At 53.0% G+C, this 14,406-nt stretch overlaps 6 protein-coding genes and 1 non-coding gene across 7 annotated transcripts; 4 read left to right on the top strand and 3 right to left on the bottom strand.

Annotated features, from left to right (window-relative positions):
* Positions 1–789: 789 nt before the first annotated feature.
* On the bottom strand, positions 790–1,136 carry BP01DRAFT_379784 (uncharacterized protein; the record flags this gene model as incomplete). The annotated part of the gene is made up of 2 exons (XM_025577176.1): positions 790–970; positions 1,048–1,136. 2 exons carry the CDS (start codon positions 1,134–1,136, stop codon positions 790–792), a joined length of 270 nt encoding a protein of 89 aa, XP_025434587.1.
* A 1,326-nt stretch (positions 1,137–2,462) lies between these two features.
* BP01DRAFT_363073 (uncharacterized protein) lies at positions 2,463–2,940 on the top strand (the record flags this gene model as incomplete). Its single annotated transcript, XM_025576252.1, has 2 exons — positions 2,463–2,831; positions 2,890–2,940. The coding sequence occupies 2 exons, from the start codon at positions 2,463–2,465 to the stop codon at positions 2,938–2,940; spliced, it is 420 nt and encodes a 139-aa protein (XP_025434588.1).
* Positions 2,941–3,242: 302 nt separating this feature from the next.
* Positions 3,243–4,184, bottom strand: BP01DRAFT_289565 (oxygenase MpaB family protein; the record flags this gene model as incomplete). Its single annotated transcript, XM_025571582.1, has 1 exon — positions 3,243–4,184. The coding sequence occupies one exon, from the start codon at positions 4,182–4,184 to the stop codon at positions 3,243–3,245; it is 942 nt and encodes a 313-aa protein (XP_025434589.1).
* A 556-nt stretch (positions 4,185–4,740) lies between these two features.
* BP01DRAFT_371536 (uncharacterized protein) lies at positions 4,741–6,255 on the top strand (the record flags this gene model as incomplete). The annotated part of the gene is made up of 5 exons (XM_025576670.1): positions 4,741–4,973; positions 5,027–5,448; positions 5,547–5,671; positions 5,737–6,060; positions 6,223–6,255. The coding sequence occupies 5 exons, from the start codon at positions 4,741–4,743 to the stop codon at positions 6,253–6,255; spliced, it is 1,137 nt and encodes a 378-aa protein (XP_025434590.1).
* A 258-nt stretch (positions 6,256–6,513) lies between these two features.
* Positions 6,514–6,626, top strand: BP01DRAFT_t49. Its single transcript has one exon. It is a non-coding gene; the product is annotated as a tRNA-Leu (tRNA).
* Positions 6,627–6,628: 2 nt separating this feature from the next.
* On the bottom strand, positions 6,629–8,854 carry BP01DRAFT_312728 (amphiphysin). Its single transcript, XM_025572488.1, has 3 exons — positions 8,256–8,854; positions 7,180–8,199; positions 6,629–7,113 (listed from the first exon to the last, which is right to left on the bottom strand). Exons 1-3 carry the CDS (start codon positions 8,437–8,439, stop codon positions 7,091–7,093), a joined length of 1,227 nt encoding a protein of 408 aa, XP_025434591.1. The 5' UTR covers positions 8,440–8,854; the 3' UTR covers positions 6,629–7,090.
* A 3,231-nt stretch (positions 8,855–12,085) lies between these two features.
* BP01DRAFT_353745 (IscS subfamily cysteine desulfurase) lies at positions 12,086–14,158 on the top strand. The gene is made up of 2 exons (XM_025574263.1): positions 12,086–13,290; positions 13,524–14,158. Exons 1-2 carry the CDS (start codon positions 12,184–12,186, stop codon positions 13,944–13,946), a joined length of 1,530 nt encoding a protein of 509 aa, XP_025434592.1. The 5' UTR covers positions 12,086–12,183; the 3' UTR covers positions 13,947–14,158.
* Positions 14,159–14,406: the final 248 nt, after the last annotated feature.

Below are 14,406 nucleotides of genomic sequence, written 5' to 3' on the forward strand. Positions count from 1 at the left end.
TTGCGGGACGTGGACTCGGGTGCGGCATGCAGAATATCAACCGGGATAGCCCTGATATTCTTTACCCAGCAGTTGGAAGGCTCAGTCTTCATGACAGTTGATAAGACAATCCTCAGTAACCTTCTCCTGCGTCGTTTGTCGACTGTGCCCGGCCTCGCGACAGCTCGGTCACAGGAGACGGCATCACCAGGTTTGCATCCCCCCTTCCGGTGCAGTATTGGCCTGCGATTCAGGACTGTACAGGGACAAGCGCCGCAGCCTCAAGCGCAGATTTGATAGAGATCTGTATCCGCGCCTGTCAGGAAAGTACTGTTGATTACCCCCGAAGCGCCTGATAGAACCCAGAATAGGGGTATATCTTGTCAGTCATCCTCACCTAAAAGCTACTTGATTCTTAATTCTTATAACATATCCACTGGCCAACCTCAGTCACAAAAAGTCCCCCGCAAGGCAACACAAAATCCGACCTTCAAAAGCACAAACCCTGACAACCTACACAAGCAACAACACCCTCTGCAGACCCAAAAACCAAGCAACACCACAACCATTCACCCTGCCGACTCCCCTCCCCTCCCCCTCAATCCAGCTCCCGCACCACTCGTCGTCTTCTCCGCCGTAATCTCAAAATCCCCCTTCTTACCCTCCGATCCCTTCAACCCCCTCCTCATCGAGCACCACCGGACCCCTCTTCCTTCGCAGCCTCCTTCTTCACATAAGAAATATACCGCCTCACATCCGTCGGCAAAGAGTATACAACGCCGGCGAAACTCCACTGCGAAAGCCACTAGCCTACGCGCTGCGGTGCGCGGGGACGAGCAGCTCGGCAAGGGCGCTGGGCGGGATCTGTGTGCTGATTGAGTGGGGTGACGGGGAGAGGGTTGCGAGGGAGCGCTTGAGGTTCAGGTTGAGATTGAGATTGAGGTTGATGCCTGGGTCGTGGTTGGGGAGGGAGGTGGCTTCGGAGGGTGTTCTGGAGGGGCTGATTAGCATGGGATTGCTATGGGAGATGCGTTTTAGGTGTTCTAAAGGGAAGGGAGAGAGATGTACAGTGAGGATGGCTCGGTTAGGGTGGGCTCGGGAGCGCAGAAGCCGGGAATTGCGAGGAGGAGGAGGATGGGGAAGATGGGTGGTTTCATTGTAATGAATGTATGTATGTACTATTGTCTGCGTGTTAGGTTGTTCTTGTTGTTGTTGTTCTGAGTTGGTGAAGAGGCGATTAGAAAGAGGTATTGTACTTGTATATTCATAGTCAATATTTCATCGAGCAGTCAACTGCTGTTTCAACTGTTTCGGAGAGCAGAAGCTGGGAGAAAAGAACTGGTCTTTTGTGAGGCATCATCCATTTTTGAGCTTGTTGGTCACGGAGTTAGGGTTCGTGTCTGGTTCGTGGGCTTCTAACTTTGTTGGAGAGCGGAACTGATTGAGTAGCCGAAATATATAATCTCTGGTTTATGGGCTCATTGGCGGTAAAAGGTTTAATTGTCTCTAAAATCATCACTGACTCACAAATGCTGCGGGCTTCGCAAATACAACCTTAGCGAGCTCTGCGAAGCGGCCAATGCTCAGGCCTTCAACTCTTACCAAGCATCAAGTATCTGTAAAAGTTTCCAACCCCAGAGAAGTGCTGACTGCAGGTTGTCACTATCATCAAAGTAAATCAGACAATCCCATCGGCTGCCGTACCTTAATTTCATTAAACTTCGCCCTGAGCGTCGATCCACTCGACCCCCGATCAAATCGCATCAACCTGAAACGCCCACCAACGTTGACCCGAAGACTCAAAAACGGGGCAACTTTCACCTTCCAAGTTCTACCAGTCATATTTTCCCCAACCGAGGTTACTCCTCAGCCAATTTTCAAAAGTCGAAACAGATGCTCCGTCAGAATGCCCCTCCTTGCAACAGGGGGGTGCAGTGACCGGTCATTCTTGATTATAATTTATGGAATCTTGCACCGCACGTCTCGCTCAACTCCTGTGATTTGTAGTCGCGTGAAATGGAACAGGCCCCTTGAGCGATCGACCGTGTCGGTAGCCCTAAGCCGGGGGGACTGAGCACGGATGGATCGTCCCTGAAGCAGCCACAATTGCATTGACTTGCTCGGGAGATCAGTTCCATAGAGCACTTCCCTTCCAGCTTTCAGCCTTCAGAAAGCCCAGTACATGTCCAGTTCCATCATGAAACGCATTATACTTGCAATAGAGTTTGTGACCCTCCCCCCAAACCGAACCGGGGACCATCCTCCACCACTATTACTAGTAGCTTGCATCTGAATCTATAAACGCATTCCCATCCTCAAAAATCAACCCTCCCATCTTTAACCCTCTCTACCTCCCCCCTTTATTACCATCTAGCTATATCATCACATCCAAAATGCCCAAGCAAACCACCCCCAAGCAAGCCACTCCCAAATCTAAATCCAAATTTAAATCCAAATCCAAATCCACCAGCCGCACAACCACCATGCATCTCAAAACCTACTTCCTCGCCCTCCTCTTCACCCCCTTCGCCCTCGCAACCACCACCACCACAACAACAAACACCCCCAACCCTATCGCCCAGCGCGCCCCCGCCACCAGCGGCCTCCTATCGGAACTCCCCACCATTTTCCAAGGCGCCACCGAGCTCCTCAGTCCAGACACCGTCGACAAGCTCGAGACAATCGTCAGCGGGGGGGCCGTGCTGCTCGGGGGCGACACGCCACAGAACCTGCAGAAGTTGCTGTCCAGTACGAACATCGACAAGCTACAGCGACTGATTGATAATGCGGATCGGTTGTTGACGCCGGGGTTTGTGAATGAGACGACGCAGTTGATTGATATGGCGAATCCGGTACGTTTTCTTGCCCGGGGATTAGTGGGTAGGGGTTGGGCTAATTCCATTGGGGCAGCTGGTGTCGGATGTGGGAAAGATTATGAATGCGTTGATTGGGAGTGAGTGAGTGATTTGGAAGGGAGTGTATGGGTAGCTGGTCTAGCTGTACTGAGTAGACTTAACTGGGATATGGGGGGTTTGTGTCGAAGATTTCTCTATATTTTAGTACGAGGGCGTATGGTTGTACATAGTCACAAGTGTAATAGATTCGACAGAGCATATGAGAAGCGAGCCCCGGCTCTGCTGCTTATTTCTAAGGTATTCCTCATGCTACACCATGTCATTCGGGGCACAGCACTCTCCCTCTATCTTCACAGCCAAGCTATAGTCAAACATGTTCATCCCAACGACAACCTACATATAACTCAACTACCGATAGTCAACCCCCTCCCTCCACCTCCCCAGACACACCCGCAAAGGATACTGTCTCACCCACCCCGGCATCGCAGGATACACCCCCCGACCAAACCCAGCCATCACCCCGCGATACCACCCCCTCGTCGCCCCCGACGATCGCAACCCATACGCCTCCCTGACCGCCAGCGGCAGCAACTCGATCGTCAGCGCCCTGACCACCGGCCTCAACACCTTCGCCCACCCTTTCGGAAACATCCCCCGCACCACCATCGACTGGTCCCCGGCCGCAAGCACCTCTTTGGCCACTCGATGCGCCTCCGCCGTCACAGCCAGCCGCGCCACCTGTCCATCCCAGTACTCCCAAAACTCCCGGCGCGAGGGGGGCCACAGCGCCGCCTCCACCAGACCCAGCGCGGTCAGCACGACCGTGAACTCCTCGTAGGCGCGTTCGGCGCTGCGGTGGTCGGTGCAGCCGTAGGTGCGCTCGTAGAGATCTGTTGCTGTTGCGTAGATGGTGGCTGCGATCCAGAGGCGGGTTTGCGGGGGGGTGATTTGCCGGTGAGAATTTCCGGGGCCTGCGTGGAGGCGAGTGAGGAGGATTGGTCTCTCCTGCGGGGTGCCGAAGACGAGGACTGCTATGTGCTGGAGGGTGGTTTGGAGGGTGGAGGTGAGGTTGTGCGTGAGGGTGTGGTGGGAGTCGTATGGGAAGGCGGATTGTATGCCCGGGTAGGCGGCTTGCAGCAGGAGGGCGGCGCCGACGCCGGTGAAGAGGATGCCTTCGCGGAGGATCTGCGGGAGGATGGTGAGGTTGGAGAGATCGTGGAAGGGGGTGGTTAGGGTGGTGATGGAGGTTATTGTCGTGGTGAGGGTGATGTCGTTAGTGGTACTGCTGCTGCTGGAGGTTGAGGGCACGGCGAAGATGTGTTCGGAGATGGCTTTCTCGTTCGTGTTCATGGTGATGGTGGCTGCGGCGCTGGGGCGTCTTGGGGGTGGAGGACTCGGGGGAAGGGGTGTGTCTTCTGGGAAGATGCGATACATGATGGATTTGAGATGGTCTGGGGGGGTCTGGTTGGTGTGGTGTAGGATGAGATGCGATGTTGGGTATAGCGTGCAGTAGCGTGAGATGGTGAAACTCGTGTTTCACTTTAGACGTCTGTTGATTGAGAAAGAAAGGGTAGGGTTGGCTTGATAACAGCGATCTTGGAGGTTTGATGAAACCCCTCTCCCTCAAACTTGCCACTCAGTTGATCTACTTTCGTCGCAAAAGTGAGCGTTGCCCTAATCTGTCCAGCAGCCAAATATCGGGCGGACCAGCAGTACATCCACCCGCATTGAACCAAACTCCGGGCCCCCATAGGGATCGACAATATCTCCGGCTGATCGACAGGGTCGGGCTCGTGCAGTTCCACAGGGTCTATACTTGCCTTGATACTTAGGGTACATGCTAGGCCCCCTCATAGTAAAACGGACGCATCGCGGCTTCATAACACCAACACTCACGGCTTTGACTATGGCCGTACCTGCTCATCCCAGCTCCAAGGACGCCAGATATGCCCTGGGCACTCACCGGGGCCCGTTGTCCTCTCAGGGCGCGGATGTCGCGCACCCTGAGAAAACGAACGAGATCTCGCTCGAGCCAGGCAAGCAAACGCGGGCTCAAAGAATCCGTCGCCATTGGCGTCGCTTCTGGTGCTGCTATGCCTTTGGAGGCATCATCTTTCTAGCCATCATGCTTCCTATCCTGTGAGCATTCCAGCTATACTCCTCACGAGCACACCGGCTAACCAAAACTCCAGCTTCCTCGTCATCATCCCCGCCGTCGCGCAGCGAGTCGTGGACGGCTCAACGCTCGTGCTGGTCCACGCAGAGGTGCAGCAACCGCGGGCCGACTCGATGATGCTCCGCATCGACTCAGCCCTGAACCTCCCACTCAAGATCCCCGTCCGTATCGACCCCATCACGATGAGCCTCTTCAACCGCGGCCGGCCCGAGAACAGCACTTGGGCGAAGGTCTACCTCCCCGCTGCTAGGATTCACGGCAACACCACCCTCGCCACCAACAGCACCTTCACTGAGTTGAACATCGCCGAGTGGACCGAGTATGTCCGTAGCGTGGTCTTTGAGTCGCATGCGCCTCTTTCGGTAAAGGGCTCGACGACCGCGCATATAGGGAAGTTGAAGTCCCGCGTCACCATGAACAAGGATATTCACCAGACCAGTATGCTTCTTTTTCTTCTTGCTCCGCTTGTGGATCATATCGAATCAACCTACCTGTCAGGGTGTCAGCAAGCACGAACTAACCAACCCCACCATCAGCCCTCAATTCATTCGACGGCTTCTCCATCTCCGATCCGCAACTCCTCCTCCGCCCCCGCGACGACGGCACAAACCTCCTCGCCAACGCAACCCTCCCCAATCCATCCGTCATGACTTTAGAAATTGTACGGCACACTCCCTAGCCTCTGCCCCCCCTATCCTTGCTCCAACCACTAACACCCAGAAACAGGGAACAACAACCCTAAACCTCTACAGCAACAACCTCCTCCTCGGCAACGTCACCCTCGACAACCTCACCCTCCACCCCGGCAACCACTCCAGCTCCGTCAGAGGGACCCTCGACCTCCGCGCCCTGCTCACCAATTTGACAACAATCCTCAGGGACCAGCGCGACGCCATACAGCGCGGCTACCTGGATCTGCGCACCGTCGGCGCGGACGTGACCTACGACGGGGTGTCGGTGCCCTACTACTCGGCCGTCATGCAAAACTTGACGATGACCGCGCAGGTGCCGCTGGGGAGGTTGGTGGAGAATACCCTGCGCGGGGCGCTGGTGCGGACGGATGGAACGAGCATGTTGACGGGGTTGGGGTTGAGGAGGGTGCCGGGGTATGTGCCGGTTTCAAGTGGTGAGTAACTTTGAAGTGATGGGATGGGGTTGTGCTTTGTGTTTTGGCGGTGGGTTGTAGCTGAGCTGTACTCTATTCAAAGGTAGTGGAGCAGAGACATTGCGGTGGATATACTGTAGTAGTATTTTTGTCTAACTGACAAGACTATGGACAAATTTTTAAATGTCAATGGAACAATGAGAGCTGCAGTCCATGGTAAAAACTAATCTTTCCCAGTAAGAGAAAGTCCCACTACGTGTTGCAGACTGTTTGTGAATTGAATCTCATGTTCTAACTTACCTTTGTAGGTATCTTGTACAAAACAAAGCTCTGACGCTGACCCAAGATGATGTTTCTTTGGGATTATGATAGCAAAATTCTCTAACCCTAACATCCAAGGCAAGATGGCCGAGTTGGTCTAAGGCGTCAGGTTAAGGTTACCTTAACACACAGCTTTCCCAAGCTTCCTGATCATCGTAAGATGGCGTGGGTTCGAATCCCACTCTTGTCATTCGTTTTTTTGACGTTTCTCGATTTCATTTTTCGCTCCCGCTGTCATCTTCCTGTGCTAGTGAATCTAACCTATACTCCTTGAAACTATGACTGATGCAATCATTAACCAGATGAAAGCTATATATCAGTAGACCAACACCTGGCAGACTTCAGTCTAATCCCGCTACAATCCACACTGCTTTCCCGAGCTTGGTGAATCCGGCGACTGCAGTCGATCGAACAGATCGTAAGATTCAAAGTATATACAGCGAACAGTCATTATCATGCAAAATGCTCTATAGCAAAAAGAAGCCATGATAAGAAGAAATAGCTTAAGGGTAAAACGTCACGAAAGACACGAAGACGAAATGACGAATGCCGACTTCACCTCAAGATGAAACGTGGTGGCTCCCACAAACTCCAGATAGTCCAAAGTAAACAACACGGGACATGCAATGGTTCGCAAGAGTATTAGAGAATATGCTAATTGAGCTGGACATAGTTGGCTAGAAGACGGAGTTAGTGTCCGCCCTATGGATGGATCCAAATCGAGTTTGGCGTGGGCATCTTACCTGGAAATTGTCCCTCCCTGCCACTGACACGTCCGGTCCACCACTCGTTCTGGTTGTCGGTTCGGTGGATAATCTCGATGACCTCGCCGGCAGAGAAGCTGAGGTCCCCGTGCGCTTGCGCCTCGTAATCGTATAGAGCCGTGACGGTCTCGGCGGGCGCGTTGAACCGGGCCGGCTTGGGCTTGGGCGGCGGCGGGGCGGGCTTGCTCTTGGCTGCGGCCGTGTAACTGCTGCCGGCCGCGCCAGCAGAGTAAGGGGGCGGCGGGTTCTCGACCACATCAGGGTCCTTTCCTCGTGACGGGTAGCCGCCCTTGTTCTCCTGCGACAGCTTGTCCTTAGGACCGAACTTGGACCCTGGCCGGCGGCCACCCGTCGCCTTGAAGTGAACGATCGTCAGCGCCTCCGCTTTCTCCTTGACGTCACCACGCTTCGCCTCGTAGGCCTCCTCAATGTCCAGATCCAGGTTGAAGTAGCCGATGTTGATCCCCTGCATTCGTTCGTGCAGGGTGTAGAAGACGTTCAATTGCATGTAGTAGAAGGATTGAAAGAGCGGGCGGATGAACTCGGCCTCCAGCGCAAAGAGTTTGGGCAGCTCCTCCTTGAGCAAGTCGTTGTAGTAGTTGTATTCCTGCGTGGCCTGCTCTACGTCGTTCTCGGCCTTGTACAGCGCCTTCTCATCCTTCAGGGACTTGTCCTTCTTGTCCTGCAATTTCTTGAGCGAGTTGTTATGGCGATCGAAGTCCAGCTTCTTGTGGTCCCGTTTCACAGCCACCTTGCGAATGACCTTGATCACCTCCAGTAATTGTTCGGCGGGGCTGATGACGCGGGTCTCGATCATTTCCAGCTCGGGGACGAGCGATTCCTGCAGATCCCGCACGATTGCCTCGTATTCCTCGCAAGCGCGAATTCCCTCTGGGTTGCCCTCAATGGTGTAGGTACTGGGGTCTGATGCACGGCCGGAGATGGGTTTGTATAATTCGGTCATGGCCTTGGAAAAGCCAATCTGATGGTTCAACATGCCTGCCAAGGTCGGGTCAGCCAATGGAGGCGAGGGGTCAATGGGAATGCGGTCATACCATTGATGGCGTCAAAATACTTCTTTGACTCATCGTGAAGCTTTTTAGTTTCCTTCTCAAGCTCCTGAAATCTGCGCTCTGCATCTTGGTAGACAGGGTCCTTGGTGTTCTCGCCAATGTTGAACTTGGCCTTGAACTGCTGCGGTGCGCGAACGATGCTCTTCTGAAAGCCTTTCAAACTCATCTCGGGTTGGTCGCAGGTAGCGCAACCCCGCGGAAGCAGCCGGTTCAGATATATTCGGTGGTAAAGGGAGATTAAGTAGCGGGAAGAGCAGGTAAACACACGATATGAGAGGTTGGGACGGAGGGAGAGTTCGTCAGGAGTGTAAAGTGGTGGAAGGGGAAGAAGAAGTGGGGAGGAGGGGGGAGGAGTTCCTTTTGTTCAGCGCCAACACCCACTAAGTTCGGGAATGCGAGAGCCGGTGACGGTTAGACTGCTGTGGCTGAGCTATGACATAACTGTGGCTGAGCACTGTGCTGGCGGATGTTATTCGGATAATTGTTATCATGAATGGATTTAATAAATGCAATTGAGACAGTGAAAGATGAGAAGCTGCTCAGTATTTAATTCCCAATATCACTTTCAAGGCAGTAGCAACAATAATACCCCTCGATCAACAGAACCCTTCCCAGCCGACTGTGGCAATATGATCGAGGAGCCGTAGGGTCGATCGCAAATCCGGGTCTTAGGCACCAGAGTATCTCTCCCTTTCTGCCCGCTTCTGCACCATGTGCGTGATGCGTGGCTTGCAGTGCTCCTTCAAACTAGAGATCGGCCAGTATAGTGGATGCCTGCTGGGTCCGGGGTTTAAAATTACGGAGTATGAACACATGGCAATGTTTCTATTCCATGTATTGCTGCCTTAGGCACTCAATTTTCGAACATTCGGAACACTCCGATCCAGCCTCCTACGTGATCGATCCACTACCGAGTTCAGCCCTAAACCACTAAGTATAATGTGACATATATTGTAGACGCAATGCAGCAATATAATCACCGCAGTTTAAGTCAAGATCGACTCTGCTTCAATTGAAATAACACACAAAAGGGCTTAGCTAATGTCAGATAACCTGATCTGAAGAAAGGATGTTAATTCTAGGAGCATATCTTACGGTCCGATACACATTCGTTCACATCCCTCGAGCCAGGTAAGTGTATGCTGACCTCTCCGTAGCTAAATAATTTTATAGAGCTTATCTAGTACAAGTAGATATCTTAAACCATTTATATAGGAAGATCGCAAAGACTGAAGCGCAACACGTGCTACAAAACTCCTCAGCCTCCGGCATAAATTGAATGGTAGCATGCTATAAGCCGTCGATCATCGTGGAGACTAGTACATGGAGGCATCCGACTCACCACACAGCACTGCCCATGACAGACTAGTCTCTGAGCCGCCCTTGCATACACAGCCAGATAAAGTTCCTCACAGCCCATTGAAGTAAGTAACTGAAAGAAGCCACCTTGCGGGTCACCCTGGATCGCGGAATCTGTCGGTAAACGATTAAAGCCTATGCCTGGCGCCTGAAGGAGCCCGGCTTCTTCCCGCCCCGCCCTCTTAAGACTGCCCTACTTCACCGTGAGGTTGAAAGGTTATACGATCACCGAACCCTCAGTCTCTACTTCCCCACGGAAGAAGTACCGGGGAAGTTGGAGGAGTATTGCCTGAACCGCATGGAGGGTGATCGCGCCGATCCCTGGTTACCGTTCTCGGATGTTCCGCAGGCCACCATCAGTTCTATCCTTACTCACAAGGACCAGTGGGCGATGAGAGAGAGAGAATTCATATTCGAATCGAAATCAATACCTTCTTGAGTAACTAAAAGATTATTGCGCCTAGTAAACCTCAAGTAGACTTAGACACATGTGAAAGCTGGGAAGGAGGCCAACGACAGTAAGTTATGGCCCAGACACAGAATCGCACCAAGGAGGGACAAAAGAAATACTTACAAAGACCAGCAAGATCATATGCCACAGAACCACGAAGATTTTCAAGCACATTACTCATCACTTCCACACAGTTGGCCCGCACAGTCGAGGCCTCTTCCTCATCTCTACCAGGTTGTCCAATGCCGGAAGAGGCATAGTCCTCGTCATCCCCATCCTCCTCTATCGTCGAACGGGTGGTACAACGCTTGATGGGGCCTCTCTGAACCAACGTTTCTCCGCAACCGACGCCAGCCACGGCTGGTTGTAAACCCCTGTTGTGTCATGTAGGGAGAGGGAGGGCGGTATGTTGAACTTCGAGTTTATGGATCGCAATCATCCCACTGTCGCGATCTCTCGGGAAACTGAAACAGCTGTTGAGGTCATCTATTGTCATGAAAACTATGGCAATGTAGGGGACTAGTGACCTCAATGTACCGTCAGAGGGTGTCCATCCGAGATGGGCCCCGCAGGAGCGGAATGCGTGCTCCCTTCTGGCCTGTAAGAAAAACCTTAAGCCTGCTATATGCTCTCCCCGATGCCCCAAGCGATGAATTGCGAGAAATGAATTGGTACTACTGGGCATTGATGATATATACTAACACTACCAGCCACAAAACTGACAATTTCTCGGCTGCACGATGACTGGGATGTTGCCGGTTGAGATGGTAATACTGGCTTAGAAACTCTCCTCTGGGATTGATGCAAAAGATACACCACTTCTCTCATCGCCTTGGTCAATCCAAGGATGATTCCTATGAGAACAGCACCTCCCCCCCCAACCGTCATGAAGCCTCGTTTAAAGGGCGGGAGATGATACAGGCGGCGGGGGAGACACATGATTACCGCCGGGCTTTGCTGCTCAGTCCGACTATTTTTCCACGAGCAATGCACCGTGGTCTGAAAATTTTGATGGCAGTGAGTCCAGGTAGATAGAACTGCAAGGCCAGACAAACTGGAAGATACCTACCTAGCCTTGTATGAGAGTGAGTCGGAGTCGCTGATTAGTGGTAACAATCTATGTAGGTAAAGACCATCAGTACAGTATCGTGGAGTAAGAAGAGTGAAGCTCGGTCAGGTAGTTTGCGTCATCCAGATTAGTTGATCGTGTAGCACAAGAGGGCCCGCGCGCGTTCAACGGTCGACGAGGTGGGATTAGAATCATCAAACATTATCCGCCAGAGGAGGTTTCGAGAATAATGAATGCAATCGGATGGCCGCAGGCTCTGCTTGACGCCTGACCCTCGAAAAAAGTTGTTAGATGGCTATCGTCAAGATGGCGTATCGATCGCAGCTTCAGCGGAACGAGATGTAGACATAAAATATGGCGACCAAGAGCGAATACATCAGCAGAGGACCAGTCTGATGCTTCCTGTCGGATCAAGCATTGTCACTGCTCTAAGGGGTCTTCGGCGTGAGAGTCTGTTTGTGATTGTGCAGGTTGTGCTGGAAACATTAGCTTAGCAGCTCGTCTTTATAACATAGACAGAGTTGAGGGGGAATTGTAGTGTTCTCTGTTGTGGTCAGAAGTCATCAGGGACGGGGGAGTCGTCACTTGAGGCGACGATAATGGCCTGAGGCGACAACTCGGCCTAAGACACCCATAGAAACCTGGGGCTATGATATTTCAGCCTGTGGTCAGGAATATGGCCACTGTCCTCCGTACTCTGTACTTAGCGTTATTGGAGTACGGACTAATTATCAATACCAGTTCCCCTATATTATTTGAGGAGCCATTTTCTCCGACCTCGCAAGCTTCCTGGACTGGTTGTCAAAACACCGAGACTACAGCCAAAAGGGAAATGACCGGAGAAGTGTCTGACAAATCCGATCGGGGCTAGCGGTCTCGGCAATGATATAACCGGATCCAAACTTTTTCCTCGTCCCAGCGAACTCATCGCCCCCCCCTCCCTCTGCTGCTGTCATTCTGTCTCGGTTTCATTTCACTGTCCATCCAGACTTTCATGGTACAGTCGCAGAGTTAACTGAATGATGTCCAGCATGACCCCTACTGCCTTGAGACAGGCATCCAGAGCCTACGCGCGTCGCTTTCAGCATGGCTCTCTGAACTCCTTCCTGCCCCGACGGGCGCTCGCCACCGGTGGCATCGTTGCCCGGAGGTCCTATGTCACCGAGACCAAGGCTGGAAATGCTCAGGTCACGATCGATACCGCCATTAAGCAGGAGCAGAAGAACTTCGTCAACCAGACTGGCATCCAGCCCGGAAAGGTGGAGCTGCCTAGCTCGGGCGTCTCCGGAGACGCCTCGATGAGCCCGACCGCCGGCATCCTGAAGCAGGCCACGATCATGGATCAAGGAACGCGACCCGTCTATCTCGATATGCAGGCGACGACTCCGACCGACCCCCGTGTTCTCGACGCGATGCTTCCCTACCTGACTGGCATCTACGGCAACCCCCACTCGCGAACCCACGCCTACGGTTGGGAATCGGAGAAAGCTGTCGAGCAAGCCCGCGAACACGTTGCCAAGCTCATCGGCGCCGACCCCAAGGAAATTATCTTCACCAGTGGCGCCACCGAGAGTAACAACATGAGCATCAAGGGAGTCGCTCGGTTCTTCGGTCGCTCCGGTAAGAAGAAGCACATCATCACCACCCAGACGGAGCACAAGTGTGTCCTGGACAGCTGCCGCCACCTCCAGGATGAGGGATTTGATGTTACGTACTTGCCTGTGCAGAACAACGGTCTGATCCGCATGGAGGACCTCGAGGCCGCCATCCGCCCGGACACTGCCCTTGTCAGTATCATGGCGGTCAACAATGAGATTGGCGTGATCCAGCCCATGGAGGAGATTGGAAAGCTATGCCGCTCCAAGAAGATCTTCTTCCACACCGATGCCGCGCAGGCGGTCGGCAAGATTCCTATGGATGTGAACAAGCTGAACATCGACCTGATGTCCATCTCCAGCCACAAGATCTACGGACCTAAGGGTATTGGCGCGTGTTACGTCCGCCGCCGCCCAAGAGTCCGTCTTGAGCCTCTTATCTCCGGTGGTGGTCAGGAGAGAGGCTTGCGCAGTGGCACCCTTGCTCCTCACCTGACCGTCGGTTTTGGCGAGGCTTGTCGCATTGCAGCACAGGACATGGAGGTACGTATTGATTCCTGAGGCCTGTTTCTTTGTCGCCCGATATTCTGGCGTTCTGGCTATGATTATACGCTTTGAATTGTATCACCATCTGAGGGATGACGGGGGTAGCTGCATGCTCTCGCATGTTCCCGTGCTCCATGATGTACATAGCAGGGGTGATGAGCCGCTTGTTTGCTGCCGATTGGCTAAACCAAACTTCCGTGAGGAGCATCCGCTGACCATCGTGACTATAGTATGACTCCAAGCACATCTCCCGCCTTTCGAAGCGCCTGAGCGACGCCCTTCTGGGTATGGAACACACTTCTCTCAACGGCGATGCGACCCGCCACTACCCCGGCTGTGTCAACATCTCGTTTGCCTACATTGAGGGCGAATCTCTCTTGATGGCGCTGAAGGATATTGCTCTCTCGTCGGGCAGTGCCTGTACCTCTGCCTCGCTGGAGCCCAGCTACGTCCTGCGGGCTCTGGGCAGCAGCGACGAGAGTGCGCACAGCAGTATCCGCTTTGGCATCGGCCGCTTCACAACGGACAGCGAGATTGACTACGTGCTCAAGGCGGTGCAGGATCGGGTGACGTTCCTGCGTGAGCTGAGCCCGTTGTGGGAGATGGTGCAGGAGGGCATTGATTTGAGCACCATTGAGTGGAGCCAGCACTAAAACCGTTTCTTCTTTTTGTTCTGCGTCTCAGAATGACTGGAATGTGGGTTGGTCAGGCACCAGGCGCAGGCATGTTCACTTGGGTTCTTTGCTTTTTATCCACGATATCAGCGGTGGTACGGCGTTCGGATAGCGTGTAATATTATAGGCCTGGGATGTGGTGTGCGTGAAATTGCATAGAGAATGGATGTAATGACGATTGATTGTGTTATAGTGCCGAGTAGCTGTATGAGTAGTCCTTATCGTCTGAGTGATCGATATGGGACATCATCTCGTAGACAGGATTTGTCACAGTCTCGGGTAAATTCAACGTGATTGGGTTTTTAAGAATTATGTGGCTCAGTGTAGAGGCATGTGGGCAGGCTGCAGGATGAGGGGTGATGTTATGCAAGATAGGAGAATAATAAATGGATTCCACCAATTCAATACGTGATCCCCATCGCAGCAGTACATAGCCGTC

This window comes from Aspergillus saccharolyticus, assembly GCF_003184585.1.
Source record: "Aspergillus saccharolyticus JOP 1030-1 unplaced genomic scaffold BP01scaffold_4, whole genome shotgun sequence".
NCBI lineage: Eukaryota > Fungi > Ascomycota > Eurotiomycetes > Eurotiales > Aspergillaceae > Aspergillus > Aspergillus saccharolyticus.